Consider the following 16,520-nt stretch of genomic DNA (forward strand, 5'->3'; position numbering starts at 1 on the left):
AAATGTTACCAGCATTTAGGACAGTTTAGCCCATCAACGATTTGCTGATTGAGTAGATGAATGCAAAAAGAAATCTAAAAGATCTATAGTGCTGGTGGCAGAGGTACTGAACACAGCCTGTTGCCCTGCCCTTACCTTCCTCCCTGACCGTGTATCCATCATAGGAGAAAAAGACCTAAATTCTAATCTCTCAGCCTTACCCTAAACCCCAAAATGTATGACTGTCTCAAGTAATTTAATTTCTTTAGACTCGGTTTTATCATCTGTAAAATGAGAGCCTTGGATTAAATAACCTCTAAGTAAGTTTGAATTGTTTATATGAATGTATTAGTAGTTGTTTTTAGAAAAGTAATACAGCTGCATGGAAAGAAACACTCAGATGTTGTGGAAACACATAAGTAAACATCTTCCCTGTGTCCCATTCCCAAGTCTTTTTCCTCAGAAGCCCCTTTGAATTAATTCTGTCTTATTCCTCTAAATCATATGTTTATGCCTCTACTTCCTAATTTATCCACTCTAAGTAACATTTGGAAAACTTTGTCTTCAAGACAAAGAATTTAGTTTACTACCTTCTCCTGTGTTTTTGTTATAGGTAGGAATATTTTAATGACTAAATCCATTTCCCTTGTTATTTTAATAGACTTAAAGCACTTTCTTTCTTTTTTTTTTTCAAAGCACTACTTCTTAATCCATCAATTACAAGTAGTAGCCTGACTCCCCATTAAGTAAATTACTGTTTTCTTTGCTTTCCTCCACATCTTCTCCCCCTTGAATTTCTTAGTTCCTCTCAGTTAAAACATTACTTTTTTTTTTCACCAAAATCATTACTTTTATATTGTCCAAAGTTATAATTCTCTCTTGTAACTGTGATTGTCTTTAATGCTTTTATAGGTTAATTCTGAAAATCAGAAGCCAATAAACATAATTATGTGAATATTACTTCCTGCAAAACTACATGGTATGCTTGGATGTGCAGAGGAAGATACAGTCCTGTGTCACCAAACCTGTGCCATTTGATGAGGAATGTTCCAAGCATCATTGTCACAGTGATTGCTTTATTATACTCCATATGTTGTTTGGAATCATTTTACAATGTAGCTTGCTTCACATTATGAATAGCCTTCATTTCTAAATAACCTCAAACTTGAAATCTAGCTTGGTAGTTCTCAAACTTGGCTGGAGCGTGGCCTGAGCATCCTGGGTTTTTTAATTTTGCCAGGTTAATCCAACGAGTAACAAATGTTGAGGATCCTGACACTAATGGCAGTCAGGTCTGTAGAATTAAAGGTAATGAAATGCATCAAGTCCTTTGAAAGCAAGAGCACAAAGTAAAACTTGATACGAACCGAAGGTTTGTAGAACATTTTATTTCTCTTTTTTGGTTACAGCTGTCTCCTTCATAACCTACCACTGCTAAGACTGTTTAATAAGATGCACTTCTCTGCACTCAGCTTGTGAGGTGTTTCATTTGGTGATCTGGGTAGAGAGCTGGTTCTGTTTTAAAGTCTGTTCTTTTCTTAGCTAGACACTTAGGGGTGTGGAGAGCTAGAAGCGTTGTAAGGAAATCATTGGGTGAGATTTCATCAGATCCTTGATATTCAGACTTATGTTTCCATAACTGATTTTTTTCTACTTGTGTCTAAGAAATTAACATGTGTTGTGTTTCTAATAGTTTCCAACCTAATTTCATCTAATTTCCAGGGTCAGTCGAAAAGTCGCTGTTTCCTTTCAGCCCTCCTACCAAGACACAGAGAGCCAGAGCCAAGATGGTGAGCCTCGGGTTCTAGTAGGTATAGCTGGCAGTGAAGAGCGACTGGGTGGAAGCAGAGCCAGAAGAGCCCGTGTGAACATACTGTCCTTTGGCTGCCTGGCCGTTAGCCTAAAACACAAGCGTGAGAGAGGAGACCGAGTTAGAGCAACCTGAGCTTGACCCTCTTTGCTTCTCATTTGAAACCAGCTACACCTTCATGTAGATGTTTCTTCCATACAGTGGTTTTGCTAAATATTGCTGCTGATACCATTCCTTTCCTTTTATGCTGATACCTTACTTCCTTTTTAAAATCCCAGTTTTCTGAGCATTTCTCAGGCAAGCCTGAACTCTGTGTAACTAAGAAGGTTCCTTTTTAGTACCAGCAATACTGCAACAACTGTCCTAGAAATTAAAGTTGAGAAACTTCTCACTCACACAGTGATAAGGAAATGGAAATCTCAGTTTCAATTTTGGAACCTTGGAATAGTTGTTGAGTAGTCTGCTAGGAAACTGGCCAGACATATTGCCAAACATCAAGCAAGTGTAGCTGAAGCTTCACTATAGCAAAAAGAAAAATTTTTTAAATAAGTTTTACATTTTCTACATATATTTGTCCATAAGAATACATAATTTTTATGTAGTTGTTATTGTAATATCATTTGATACCCTGTGTAAATTCCAATTAAAGTTGACTTCAGAATTATGAAACCTGTCATAACACTCAAATGCCACTTAGCAGTACCTGTCTTCAAGTCACCGTTGCCATTTTCTGATCTCTCCAGGACTTATTTCTACATCTACAATGATTTTCTCATGGACCTAAATAAGCACTTGTTAGAAATGGAAATTCTCCAGCTTGACCCCAGACCTTCTGAATCAGAAACTCAGTGGCTGGGTCCAGCCAACTGCATTTTAACACACCCTTCAGGTGATTTGGATGCATGCTCAATCTTGAGAGCCTAGATGCTCTAGATGATAAGCTTAGCATCCCTTCTTTTGTGTGGATAACCCTTACTTGCATAATCCCTTCATCATATTTGCTGTATCTTCCCACCTCATCAGCCACACACCAGCATAGCCACACCCATCATCATCAAAAGGTAAAGCACTACCTCTAAAATCTCACACCTCTCTTACACCTCTGAGATGATGTTTTTAGCTTCTCTGTAGCCTTCCTTTCCTTTAGTGCCTTATCATCAAACTTTTGACTACACCTGATTCTTTGCCCAGGCTCCCCTCTCATCATCATCAGCAAGCTGGATAAGGCTATCACTCAAATTTGTTCCATCTCCATGTTAAACTCTGATTCTTCAACCCTGCTCTTTCCCATTTAGGCTGATCTGAATCATCCTACATGCTTAAGAGACCTGTCAGGAACATTCAGGATCTAATTTAATGTACCAAACAAATTCATTTCAACTGTACCTTGTGATGTTTGGCCATAACCTCTGGTCAATTTCCTAGCAACCACTTCAACAACTAGTCCAAGTTCCCCACTGTGAAGAACGAAATCTCCATTCCCTTATCACTCTCAACACATGCCGTCACCTATAATCAGTGATCAACCACTGCATGTCTCCACCTCTACAGACCTGATTCCAAACTCATTCTGTTTCTTTTTTGCTATCTCTTCCCCCCTTTCTAAGACCAACTCTGCCACCTGTATTTAACATTTTGTCTCATGTAACACTGTTTCCTCTAAGTCTCTGTCCTTTCCTAATCTTTAATCTCTCCTCTGGATCCTTCTGCTTTACATTTAAACAAGCCAAGCTCTTTCCTATTTGGCTAAACTCTAAGCTCCCTGAAGGCACTGGCTGTATCTGCTTTGTTCGAGCCAATCCTTGGTTCATAGAAGGTAATTAAAAAGGAATGTTAGTAGTTGAATAAGACCCTTCTTTGTCCTCGTTGTTCCTGGTAACCTTTCTATGTCTTTTCTTGACAAGCATCTTGAATGGGTACCTTTTCTTTATTGAACCTGTTTTGTTGAGGATCACTGATATGCCCTTCAATGCCAGTATCTCCAAAGCCTTTTCCCACCTTTATTTTTAACCTCTTTGTAGGGTGCTGTTATTGACCCTTTGAAACTTCATTCTGTTTGTTCCTAGAATCCTTAGTTCATCTTAATATATATTATCACTGCTTGTCTTGGTGGCTTCTCCTCTTCATCTTCCCAAAATGAAAGGTATCCCATGTTCATTCCTTGGCCCTCATTGTCCCTCTAAAGTGTCTCTGTGGAAATTGTCCTTCAATCTACTAACATCAATTATACTCCCTGTGTAGGAGAGTTCAAAACTCTCTCCAGCCTTGACTTTCCTGCTAAGCTCTAATGCCACAATTTCAAATGCCTGGTAGACACTCTCTGGAGTCCATCATGGCCTGAAGAAAGCAATGAGAGCCAGGTCCCAAGTATCCACTCGATTAGGTACATAAGAAGAAGTGTCTTACCAGGGCCCGCTTCATAAAGGCCTCCTGGGTTGCCTTCTTGTTTTCAGCCTTGCCACCCCATGCAGCCAGGGCACTGGCCTGCAGGGCCCGTCCGTAAGAGAAACTTAGTTTCCAGGGCTTTGGTAGAGGGCAAAGGTTGATAGCATTGAGGTTGAGAGTAGCATCCTCTTCACTCATGCCACCAGACAAAAAGCAGATGCCTGAAAGGAGAGAAGCCATTCCACTCCACTAATCCTGGCTGTGTGCCCTGCTTGAGAAAGCAACCAAGGAGCCTAAAAGAAATGTCATGTCTCAATCTTTTCCCCACTTGATTTGCATGGGACTAGGTTGGAGAAATTAGCTTGCCTTTGCTGAGGCTAGCTGGGCTGAGGAGAGAAGGGATTTAGTAAATAAGAGGGCAGTGAAATGCCGAGGAAATCAATGTATTGTATGTATTTTGATGGACTTAGGATAGGTGGCATCATGGAGTTTGAGGAGGAAGTGTTGGCTACCTGTGAGGTAGCAGAGATCTGTTTCACGGCTGGAAGGAGAGTCCTGGACACATGCAAATGCTTCTGGCACTCCTTCAAAGAATGAGGACTAAGACCTCAAGTTAGAGAAGAAAGAAAATCTTACCAGGAACAGCTGCAGGAACAGTACGGTAGAGAGCTGTAACTGTGGCCATTGCCACCTGCTCTGGAGTATACTTCTTGGTGCAGGCATGTCCAGCAGTCACCATGTTGGGCTTCAACAGGGTGCCCTCCAAGTAAACATGATGGTCATTCAGGGCCTTGTATACAGCAGCCAGGACCTGAAGGACAAAAGACCCACATAGGTGAAATCCAGAGCCAGCCATAGAGTCATTTGACCATGGCGCTTCTACACTGCAGGGAAGGAGGATGCAGGAATTCCCACACATTGCTTGGCCGAAGCTTCCCAACCAGCCCTTAGGCTCAATCAGGGTGATGCCTGCAAACCGCAGCCGAGCCAGCCTGTCCCTGCTGCCCCTCCCCTAACTGCTCACTGCATGGACTACCCGGAGGCTCTGCTTCCCAGAAGCCCCTCACTCCTTCCTTCCCGTTACTCTCTTTGGTCAATTGAGTCTGCTTTGATTTAATTCGCTGGGGACATCCAAATCAGCCTCCATTATCTATCTCCATAGAAGCTGAGTGATCATAAAAATATAAATTTTAGAGACAGGAGTGCTTTCAGAGCTCATTTCAGTCCACCTCATTTTTCAAGTGGAGAAACTGAGGACTTTCTTGCTTTCTTATAGATGTATGTGACTGATTTAGAGTCATATGTGAAAAAAATCACCTTCTAATTACACTTTCTCATGGAAGCCTCATCTTATTTTAAAATCTTTTAAACATAATGGAAATGAGGTCCAAAAAGATAATATGACTTGACCCAGGTCCCACACTGGGAATATGGATGCTTAAACCCTAGTCTTGGTAATGTAGATCTTCTGTTTTTTCACGAGTATACCATGTGCCCCCAAAAGTGGAAGTTTTGATAATACCTCCTTACCTTCTCAACACTACATAATGATTCTAACCGTAGAATACTTCACATGTAACAGCTGATATATAAGTAACAACTGTTACTTAAAAACAGATTTTTTAACCACCATTGCCACCTTTATGTTTAAGACTTACCTTCTCAGTAACATACTGGCAGTGTTCCATGTCATGGCTGCCATCAGGAATTACCTCTGGTTCAACAATGGGTACCAGACCATTCTAAAGAGAAAATGGAGGGGACAGAATGAAGCTCTGTTCACTGGGATCTTTTCTTTAAGATAGTTAACATTCCAACTGGTACAGGGTGAAGCCCTTATGGAGAAATATCATATAAATAACTTAAAGTCATTGAAAATAAATTTAATGGGATATCTAGTGAGCATCTGTGGTTTAGCCAAAAAAGAACAGTGAGCAAAAAAAAAAAAAAGTTTTCCTGGAAATGGGGTATAGTAAATGCAAACTCTATTTCTGCATGTCATTCTAAAGACTATTCTACTACCTCAGAATCTGTATGTCATCCTTTTAGGACAGGCAAGCTTAAATCACCAATAAAGATGCCTCTTGTATAGGTTAATTAAGGAATTCAAGCAATGTTTTCAATTCTGATTGGGAAGCTCCAAGTGCCCACAATTCAGGTAACCCCAGCACTGCACCCACACAAGCAAATCAGACTTAAGTTGGATCCCAGAGGCACTTCGCAACAGGTTGGAAACTTTAGCATCAAGCTACCATCCTCCAACAAATTATTTGAGTTGGAACCAGATCAAGGCTGTCACCCTTGACCTGGGAATTTAAGACGATTGTGTCCTTGGCCACGGTGGAGCATGGACAAGCAAATGCCCTGGCCTCAAGAGACGATTGCTTTCAAGACTCAGCTTACAGTGCTTTGGTACAGGGCCACACTTGATGATGTTTGCCGTTTGGATTCATAGCTAACTTGTGGAACCAAATCTTACTCTACCACACCTAGTGTAAGTAGTTTAAAAAAAATGCCATCAGGATATAGCGGTGAGAGAAAAGGAAGGATCATGTATGGTTACAGTACAATTAGAAAGTTGGGCTTTGAAGAAAACTCTCGCCTACTATATTGGAGGCCAAGGGTAAGGAAGAGCACCTGCTGACAGATGCTGGCATAGCGGGCGAGGGTGTTGGCGTTTTCCTGGATAGCAAGATGGGATGGACACTGGTTGTCAATCTTCAGCACAGCACGCCACTTCCCAAAGTCAGCACCATCTTTCTTATACTGAGCACAGCGTTCAGAAAGGCCATCAAGCCCTGCAAGTCATGAGAGAGAAAGGCTTCTTTGCATCCCTGACTGCTACTGATAAAGTAAAGGAGTTCCCCTTTTGCTTAGCATTCAGTCACAGAGCTTGAGGACCCAAAACATCCAGCAAAGAAATAAACAGCCGAGCACTAAGTCAAAAAAAGATCTGTGTTTAACAAATTTAATTTTGATATACATACTGTATACTCTATGAGTAAAGGAAACTAATATTTTAGTACTTACTGTGTTCCAAGGCATGATTCTAAATATTTTGCACATCTAATCTCATTTAATAATCATAACAACTCTAATAGTTGTTATACTGTTACAGCCTAATAGTCATATAACTCATAGTTGTATATTCATTTTACAGATTCAAAAACTGAGGCTCTGAGAGGTAAAGTAACTTCAAGTTTGAATAGCTGAAGAGAGACAGAGCTGAGATTTAAAGTCTGCTTAGCTAACCCAATGCTATGGTTTATACCTATCTCTTGGGCAGTAATAAACCTTGCAAAACTATCTAGTGAGTGATGGAAGCAGCATTCAGACCCAAGTGTGTCTGATCCCATAGCTTGGGATCTTTCCTCTTTACTGCTGCTAGATTTTTCTATAATAATATTCCCAAGTATAAAGTATCTTCTCTGTCCAGGGCACTGTGATAAGCATTTTATGTGCAGTGTCTACTTTAATCCCCACAAGTATTCTGCAAAGTAGATATTACTATCCATTTTAATGGAGACTCAGAATATTTAAGTGACTAGCCTGAGGGCATACAGTTATTAAATAGAGTAGCTAGGGCTGAAGAACAGGTATGTGGCTCTAAAACTAGTGTGATATTCACAGTTTGTTTCCCTCCATCACTTCTTTGCTTGTCTTCATTTCTGGCCTATACTGGCATGATTCATATCAGTGCGCAAAATCCTCACCTTGAACGGTGGTTTCTTTGTTTGTTCCTGCAAGCGGAGCAACTCCTTTGTCTAACTGTGAATATAAATAATTAACAATTAGCAGGTGTCAGGTGTCTCTGGAAAATACAAGCAGAGCCTCTGGTGCTAAATAGTAGTTCTCATCTTTCACAAACCAAGGAGTTGAATTAGGAAGGTATGTTAGTCATTGAGGGGACACAATTCAGTGCACAGTAGAAGTGAAGTTATCTGGAAAGAACAGTGTAAGAGTATCAACCCTAAGAGGATGGAAAGTATGAAAAGCACAGGCCTGGAGTTTGAGAAGCAAGAAGTAATCTGATAGCACCTGAGATGAAGAAGTGCCTGTATAAGAGCCACTTCCTTTAAATGATTCATTCATTTACTCAAGAGACATTTATCGAGCACTGCACATGTTAAGCCCTATGCTATTACAGGAGCTAAGAGGAATAGGGATGCAGCCTCTTCTGTCAACATAACAGAAGCTAAGGTCATGAGCCCAAGAGGCAGCAGTCTGGGTTTGAACTGGCTCCAATTTTACCTTGCTGTGGACAAGTTATACTACTCCCTGTAATTCTGTTTTCTTGCCTCATCTCTAAAATAGGGATAATAATTGAGTCTATCTCTAGAGGTTGTGAGGAGGAGTAAATGAGCGCCTGGAGTTGTAAGTATTCAACAAATATGAATGATCACTCTTGAGAAGTTCGTGAAGTTTTGGAAGACCTAGTTAGAGTAGAACAGTAAGTGTCTTAACGGTAATAACTATCATGAACTACATAATAATGGTGTGACAGGCACTGTTTTACAAGCTCCCTTTATTTTTATAAGAACTTTGTGAGGAAGGTACTTATTATTCCCATTTTAGAAATGAGAAAATGGAGACACAAGGAGATTAAGTTCTTTGTAGGAAAATGGTTGAAAGAAGAAGGTACTGGAAAGGTCTAGAAGAGGATCTGTTTCTCAGTGGGATGGTGAGGATGGAAAGGGGTGAGAAGAGCAATTAGATGATGAGAGGGCTCCTCGTGTTGGCCCTGTCCCAGCCTCTGTGTTGGGAGTGTGGCTGTGGTTAGGTGAGAGCGAGATGTACTCACCTTGATTCCCACCACGATCCCTTTTTCCTTGAGGATGTCTCTGAACAGCTTTCCCTGGCCGTCCTTCTGGTAGAGGGTCTCATGGAAGAGGATCACACCCCCGATGCTCTGGCTGACGGAGCTGTCCACAGTGAAGAGGAGTTCGCGGAACTGCCGGCGGTTCTCTTCCGTGTTCTCCACCTTGATCCTTTGCAGGCGGTTCCCCATGGTGCCTACATGGGCGGGTGAAGGCAGCGTAAGGAGCAGGCTGGTGCTTCCCTGCCAACCCCCTCCATGTCAACCACTGATCCTCACCAGGATGGACAGCAATGCTCTTTTTTATTCAGATCTTCAGAGCTCCTGACCATCTCATGGACAGAGGAGCCTGGTGGACTGCCGTCCATGGGGTCCCAAAGAGTTGGGCATGACTGAGCAACTCAGGGCTCCTCTCTCTTTTTTATGTCTCCCCAGGAAAAGACCTGGCTGCTGTCACGATGCTGGTGAGGAAGCACATGTGCTGGGTGTGTCATTAAGGTGTATGCCACCATTGGGTACAAATGGGGCTGCAAGGCCCTCAGGCCTCTTTAGCTCTCTCCTGGCCCAGCCCTGATCTGACCGGATGTGTAGACAGTGGAAGGAGGGGTTGGTTGGGCAGGCTCTTGACTTCTCTGACTCCTGTCATTTTATCGGGGGGCCAGTGAGGCCCTCCCTTGTGCCATCCTGAGCTGCTCTCAGCCACAGGCTCTGCCCCACTCCTGATGTTGACACTTCGCTGCTCTCACCACCCATCCTTGGCTGGCTTTACACTGACTTCTCGTCAGCGCAGAGGTCTCATCCGGCTTACTGAGTTCCTGGCCTTGCTACAGCTTGGATGTAGATCATTCCTGGCAAGGGGGGTCTTAAAATGGAGGACTTGAGCCTGTTCACCTGGTTTTCAGAAATCTGCCTTCTGGAATGACAAGACGTGAAAGGTCTGTGCTTACTGAGTCTTCTGTTCCCCCTCGGGTGTACATAAACCTTTACTTTCTCTGAGAGGAGAGAGAATACGATCAAGTTGCCTTTGCTAAGTGGAGGACCAGGAGTATGTTTAGTATGTTGTAGTGTGATGTTTCCTACACTCACCTACTGACTCATCTGCAGCCAGGATCCCCTTCCCATTGGCAACAATGCGCTGGGCAGTTTCTGAGAGTGCCTTCTTCTGTTCTGAAGTGAGGGCTGGAAACTGGTGGGCCATGGTGACAGGTCTGCAAAAGAGTGTAGGAGAGTTAGTTGTGAATAGAACTGTGGGTCTTTCACATGCATTCATGCCCAAGACAGCAAGCGTGCAGAAAAGCCCCACAGGCCTCTCTGACATTTCTGGCCCATTTCTACAACTGGCTAAACAAATAAGGTCTGTTCTGTTTTGAAATCTAAGCAGTTGCAATTAGCCATAATGGATGAAAGTGGGATGCCAAATGTCATGGTGATCCTAAACAGAATGTCTTTCAGGAAATTGCTGGGATGACTGATCTTGAAACTCAACCAGCTAATGAGTGATCTGCTTAAATCTGACAAACAGGGGTCATGGCAGTAATCGATTGTCTCTCTATTCTCTGGATTCCTGGTGCCATCAGAGACCCTGGCTGACTTTGAGGCCAGGATAGTGAAACTTTCCACCTCTGTGGCCATTCCTCACTTTACTCTGTTCACCTATAGTCCCACCAGAGTATTGTCTAGGCAGCAAGCTTGAGAGGAGAAACTGCCATTTGGCCTTGAATTTAACCTCCCTTCAGCTTTGGGACATAGAGGGTGGAGTGCATCTCCTTTTTCTTATCTTCAACCACCTGTGAGACTATCTGGGGCAGACGGGGAGGACTTTTCCCAACCTCTGGGTTGGACGTTCCCATTAGCTCCAAGGATGCCAACGTCATGGGATGATTCCTGTGCCAGTAATTCTCAGCTTCACTGCTTTGGCAAGGAGAGACTCTGGCTCAAAAATCCCCTACCCAAGCAACTTCTCAGTGGTGGTCATCTGAAGGGGATCATTGCTCCTGTTTGCTGCCACTTAGGGCTAGTCTTGAAAATGCAAGCTCACAGGACTCTCATCTTGGATGTTAGAACAGGTTGGATTATCAAAGGAAAAAATGGTAGTGAAGATTACCCTGTGGTCTCCTCCTATCCCCTCATATACTCACACACAGGGTAGATGTCCTGTGCTTCCTACTTCCTGGAAACTAAGGGACCCCTCAGTTCTCATTCCATCCATCCAACAATGAGACAACAAGGACAAGTATTATCTTCATTAATTAATGAAAAAGCTAAGACTCGGAGAACTTAACTGACTTGTCCAAGGTCCCACCTAGGATGAGGCAGAGTCCCCCACCCAGTTGTCCTTCTCATGGCAAATCGATCTTGATATTTTCTGTATCTTTTCAAAGCAAGCTGTCAGTATTCTATCCCTTGATAGAGAAGTTAGTGGCTACTGAACTAATTCCTGACAAGGTATAACTGATGGCACTCACTGTGGCTACTCTTACTTCAACACTTAACCCCAAGAATAGAACCACAATGCTGTCACTGGGGTACCAGGACAGGTTACTGGGCAATAATCACAAAGAAGATAATTTTCCAATGCCCTTTATATCCCAGCCACCTGAAGATAGTGTTCCCCCTGTTTATATATTAGTTCCTAAATTTTAGTCAGGGACTGTTAACTTTGGACCTGATCTCCAGATCTTCACGTCAGATTTAAGCCAGCCTGAGGTTGGTGAACTTCAAGCCAAAGTACAAATTTTCTCTCTCAGTTTAGATTTCTCCTCTAAAGTTTTCTCCTGTCATAAAGGAGTTGAAAAATACCAAAAAATAATGTTTCCTTAATAAAACAAAAGAAAAACATAGCCCAATAATAGCAAATGCTATCTACTGCCATGTACTCTGCTAATTGCTTTACCTGCACTATAAAGTGCACCCCTCACAGTAACCTCAAAAGGTAGCCAGGCTTCCCCCTTTTCTGCACCCTCTGCCATATAATAAGTAAGAAAAGAATGTAAGATAGTTTAATTACTTGTCCAAGGACAAATAGCTAATACGGCATATGTTGGGATAAGGAGAAATACTCCCTCTTCCACATAAAGAGTGAGACTGGAGAAAGAAACTAGCCTTTGGGTGACTCAAATGTCCTTGGTGATTCCCCCCAGAGTGCAAAAATCCTTGAGCTATGTATCATTAACCCCACACCACATTACCGATTCATAAATATCTGACGCATTTACACAGAAGTAGATTAGACAGACCTGGGTTCAAGGACCAGCTCTGCCTCTTCCTCACTAGGACCATGGACAAATTGATAACTTTTCTGAGTCTTAGCTTACTATGGAATAAATGGCTGTAATATCTGTTCTGGTTGTCTCACTGCCAGATGGATCACATGTGATCTGTGAGCAACTGACTCATTGTAGTTGCTTAGAATGTATTTGTGGAATCACATAATAAACATGAGGATGCTTTTTATAAGGCTTTATGAAAAATGCCTGGAATCAGTATTTCTCACTTTTTTAATTAAAAAAATAATTCCCTAAGGGACTTCCATATTTCTGTTTACTACCAAGTGATTTTCTTCAGTCTGAGTGTGCTGACTCAACTAGGAAAAAAAAAAATAAATAAACAGAGAAAAGGTCAAATCGAACCAATACTGTTTACGAGAAGTTAAACTTCTACAGAGGGATTAAAGTTCTGTACCACATCAGCACAAATATTGCTTCTCTGTTAATCATAAAACAGGGTCACAGGCTAATGTTCAGCACTGGATGAGAGAAGGCCAGCTGGAAGTGGGTAATGATAGAGAATGATTTCTGTGTCCCTAAGCCTCTGCTTACTGAGGTCTCATGCCAACTTTTTAAAAAGTGTGATAGGAAGTTGTTTACATTATATGATTAAGAAAAAATAAAGGCAAGTTTCAGAAAAGTATGCAATACATAATGTCACTCTTTTTTAAATTAAAAAAAAATGGTATGCACACATACTGTTTATGGGTCTATATAAGCAGAGAATAACCACACTGAGCTTACTCCTACAGAATGAAATAGGGTGGGGTGACTCTCATAGTTCACTTTATGGTTTTGTTTAATGTTTTATTTCTCAGTAAATAAGTTTATATATTACGTTATTTACTAAACATAATATATTAACAGGTATAAGTGAAAGTGTTACTCGCTCAGTCATGTCCGACTTTTAGTGAACCAATGGGCTGTACCCTTGTCCGTGGAATTCTTCAGGCAAGAATATTATAGTGGGTTGCCATTCCCTTCTCCAGGGGATCTTCCTGACCCAGGGATCAAACCTGGGTCTCCTGCATTACAGGCAGGTTCTTTACCATCTGAGCCACCAGGGAAGCCCCATATTATCAGGTAGTACATATGCAAATCTGGGGTAACTACAGAAAACAGAGCTCCAGGTGAACTCAGAGGTATCTGTATCAACCTTGCTAACTTTAGAGATGAGGAAATTCAGGCCCAGGAAGAATACGTCTGATACTCCTTCTAAGTTGTGATGTTTTAGGACTGTAATTCACATTCTACTGGCTTATGACTTGGAATTCTTTTTCCAATCCTTCTTCAGCAGAATAACAGGTGAAACATGTACAGTTCTTTCTGCCTTCTTTAAAGATACTCTCTGAAAATATAATAACATGTAAAATATCAATATTTAACTCCTGGAGAATATAAGGGTGTAGAGAATTCATTTGCTTCTCCATGTACAAGGCAGGTGGATTTTCAAGAAGACATGAGGAGCTTATTCCCTGGAAGCCCCTGATTGTCAGGCACTGCATGTAGCACTTTCACATACAGACGCAGGGACATGCCCAGAGCTTTGTTATGTATCTGATTCCATCCTGACAAGTCCAGTGAGATGCCCTAGAGCAGCCTGATCCCTGGTGCCTTTGAACACATGTGGAGCAGCTCACAAAGAGACCTGAGTGTTGCTCTTTCCTCTAAATTGGCACCTAAACCAAAGGAACCCTAGATTTACAGCAACTACACTCTGTTCCCTAACCCAGCACCTCAGGTCTAGCTTGGGCCTGGATTGTCTGCAGATGAACCTTGCTTCAAGCGATGGTGGCAGCAGAGCAGGAGCCCCTGCTGGATCCACATCAGCTAATGGAACTCTAGGTAACTATGATCTTCTAGACCCAGGGATGGAACTCAGGTCTCCTGCATTGCAGGCAGATTCTTTACCATCTGAGTGACCAGGGAAGCCCCAACTATTTCAAGAGAAGTTTATTTTAAAAGGCAACATACCCTCACAACATGCCTATTCTTCAGACAGTAGAACAAATGTGGAAAAATACATCAGCAGCTTTTGATTTTAAATATCTCAAGCTGTAGTATTTTCATACATTTTCTATAGTAGGAAATGTTATAGAAAGTATCAAATAAGGGAAATGTTTGACAATTCATAATCAAAGGACGACTATGCTCTGTGATGCCTGTTCCGTTTTCTCATTTGAGCCGTGGGTGCAGACGAAGGGAAATACAAGCCAAGAGTTCATTTCTGTGACAAAGAAACTCCAGTGAAAGTACTAATAGGTGTGGGAAGAGAATGAAGAAAATGACATAAGGAGATAGATATGTAAATAAATCATTGGAATAAGCAGTTGTTATGCAGGGAGCAGAAATGAGCAGGCATCTCAAAAACTGAGTAGAATCTAACCAAATAGGACTATTCACGCTGTTTTCTCTAAGCCAAAGACTCAAAAGAGCCCTCTTACAGGGACTGCTGGTAACTGGATCCGTCTTGATTTACCAGGATGGGTAGAGAGGAAAACAATCATTTCAACAGATCACCACACTTTCAGCCACCATTACACTTTTCCTGAAAACAAAAGCCAACAAACGTTCCTCTCTGTGCTTAGTGCTATCACTAACCTCTGACTCCCTGATATTCTCCAGGTAGACAAAGGAGGTTCTTTACTTACAGTTTGAGAGAGGAGAGTCCTCTTAGATCTATCAGAAGCTGTGGATGAGGCAGCAGCTGCCAAATAGGATGAACTTTTGGCAACACCCAGTTTTTATAGACTTCTCACCCAAGTTGGTTTGTTGTTTGTTTTTTTCTTCTAACTTTACCCTCTCCTTCCCACCTTGTCCTGGTAGAGAGGTGTTTAACCAATAACTCTGATTGGCTCATAAACAGCCAATCCTTCTAATCATGCTCACACACCCTCTGTACTCACAGAGTGTTAACACTATAAGGGACGTCTGGAGACCTCATAGTTCTCAATCCAGATTCTCCATTTTACAACTGAGGAAACACAAAGGATGAGGAGCAGTCATGCAGCGAGTAGGTGACTGGGCTCTGGAGTCCACCAGGGAAAACTGGGAAGCATGTGAGCTGAGCTCCAACACTTACTACACACATGACCTAGGTTGAGGTTATTTTCACTTCTCTGAGCCTGAACTTCCTCCTCTGTAAAGTGGGATCTGAACTTCACAAGAGCATTAAGTGAGTTTGTAAAGTGCCTGCATACAGGAGACACTCAAAGATCCTTCCCAGCCCCTCAAACCAAGCTGGGCTCCCCGATGCTTTTAATGTCAGAACACAATGTCTCTTTAGTCTCATTCTCTCTCAACCTTTCTATTTTTGTCTTTAAAGTTGGTAAAAACTAGAATAAAACTCAGAGTGATTGATGTAAGCCACCAGCTCCCCTAGTTACAGCACTGTCTGAGGACTAGTTCATTCTACAGGGTTTTTTTTTCTCTGAGCATTAGATCTAAATCTAATTCAAGAGACGGCAAATAAAAATAGTATACGCTTCCTAAGGCAAATAATGAAAGAGGCAAAATTTGTGGGGAAATCTAAAAGTAATGCAATGACCATGATCACAGGAAAGCATAATTCTCAGAAACATTCTCCTTTGAAATAACTCATAACATAGAGGAAAAAACCCTCAAAACCAAAGTGCTCTATGGTATATAGTACAATACTATAGTGAGTGAAATATCAATGAAATGAAGGGAAAAGAAGCAAAGCACTGGGTTTAGAGTTTAGGCTCAGACAGCTTCTAAAAGTGGAAAGTGTTACACACTGAATGTGACTATTGAAGGGAATTGAAATGTTTGAAACACAAATTTGAGGCTCATTTGTCTAGGAAAGATTGGCCAAGGCCTGTCCTAAGGATAACTGAGGGTTAAACAATGGAAAGTTCCCATCAGCTCTCCTGACTTCACCTGCCTCCCCAAGGCACACTTTCTGGTGCTCATTCAAACATCTGGTGCTTGACTTATCAGACTAGGATGACTGATCTGGAGATATATGAAGTTTCATCAAATTTGACTTTTGTCAAAGGAGAAAGGAGGAATAAGAGGTGGATGACGCTGAAAGAATAGAGCGTGAGGTTAGTAATAGTTGTTGGGCATCAGGGCTGGGGTGGTCAGAACTGTGACTGGAACATTTTACCCACTGAGAAATTTATGGTAGAAATAATTTTCCACAGGCTACTAGTACTAATTATTTTTGTTATAATAATGACAACAATAACAATAATAAAAGCTCTTTTTTGAAGTTTTATGATGCACTTGATTCTTTTGATGT

At 41.7% G+C, this 16,520-nt stretch overlaps 1 protein-coding gene across 7 annotated transcripts in view; it reads right to left on the minus strand.

Annotated features, from left to right (window-relative positions):
• Window positions 1-1,347: 1,347 nt before the first annotated feature.
• ALDOB (aldolase, fructose-bisphosphate B) overlaps window positions 1,348-16,520 on the minus strand; it is a 39,047-nt gene continuing 23,874 nt past the window's right edge. For 3 of the 7 annotated variants that reach the window (XM_081573567.1, XM_081573572.1, XM_081573576.1), the window contains 7 exons: window positions 10,077-10,198; window positions 8,976-9,187; window positions 7,888-7,942; window positions 6,812-6,972; window positions 5,833-5,916; window positions 4,811-4,985; window positions 1,348-1,879 (listed from right to left, as the gene is read on the minus strand). In XM_081573567.1, coding sequence (XP_081429693.1) covers window positions 1,875-1,879; window positions 4,811-4,985; window positions 5,833-5,916; window positions 6,812-6,972; window positions 7,888-7,942; window positions 8,976-9,187; window positions 10,077-10,198 — 814 coding nt within the window. In that variant the 3' untranslated portion in view covers window positions 1,348-1,874. Of the gene's footprint in view, window positions 1,880-4,195; window positions 4,396-4,810; window positions 4,986-5,832; window positions 5,917-6,811; window positions 6,973-7,887; window positions 7,943-8,975; window positions 9,188-10,076; window positions 12,823-13,412; window positions 13,605-16,520 lie in introns of those variants that run through there. The other 4 variants (XM_081573536.1, XM_081573545.1, XM_081573563.1 and 1 more) reach the window with 3 other exon arrangements.

The sequence above is a fragment of the Giraffa tippelskirchi genome, chromosome 1 (genome assembly GCF_054371585.1).
Source record: "Giraffa tippelskirchi isolate mGirTip1 chromosome 1, T2T-mGirTip1v1.2.pri, whole genome shotgun sequence".
Lineage (NCBI taxonomy): Eukaryota > Metazoa > Chordata > Mammalia > Artiodactyla > Giraffidae > Giraffa > Giraffa tippelskirchi.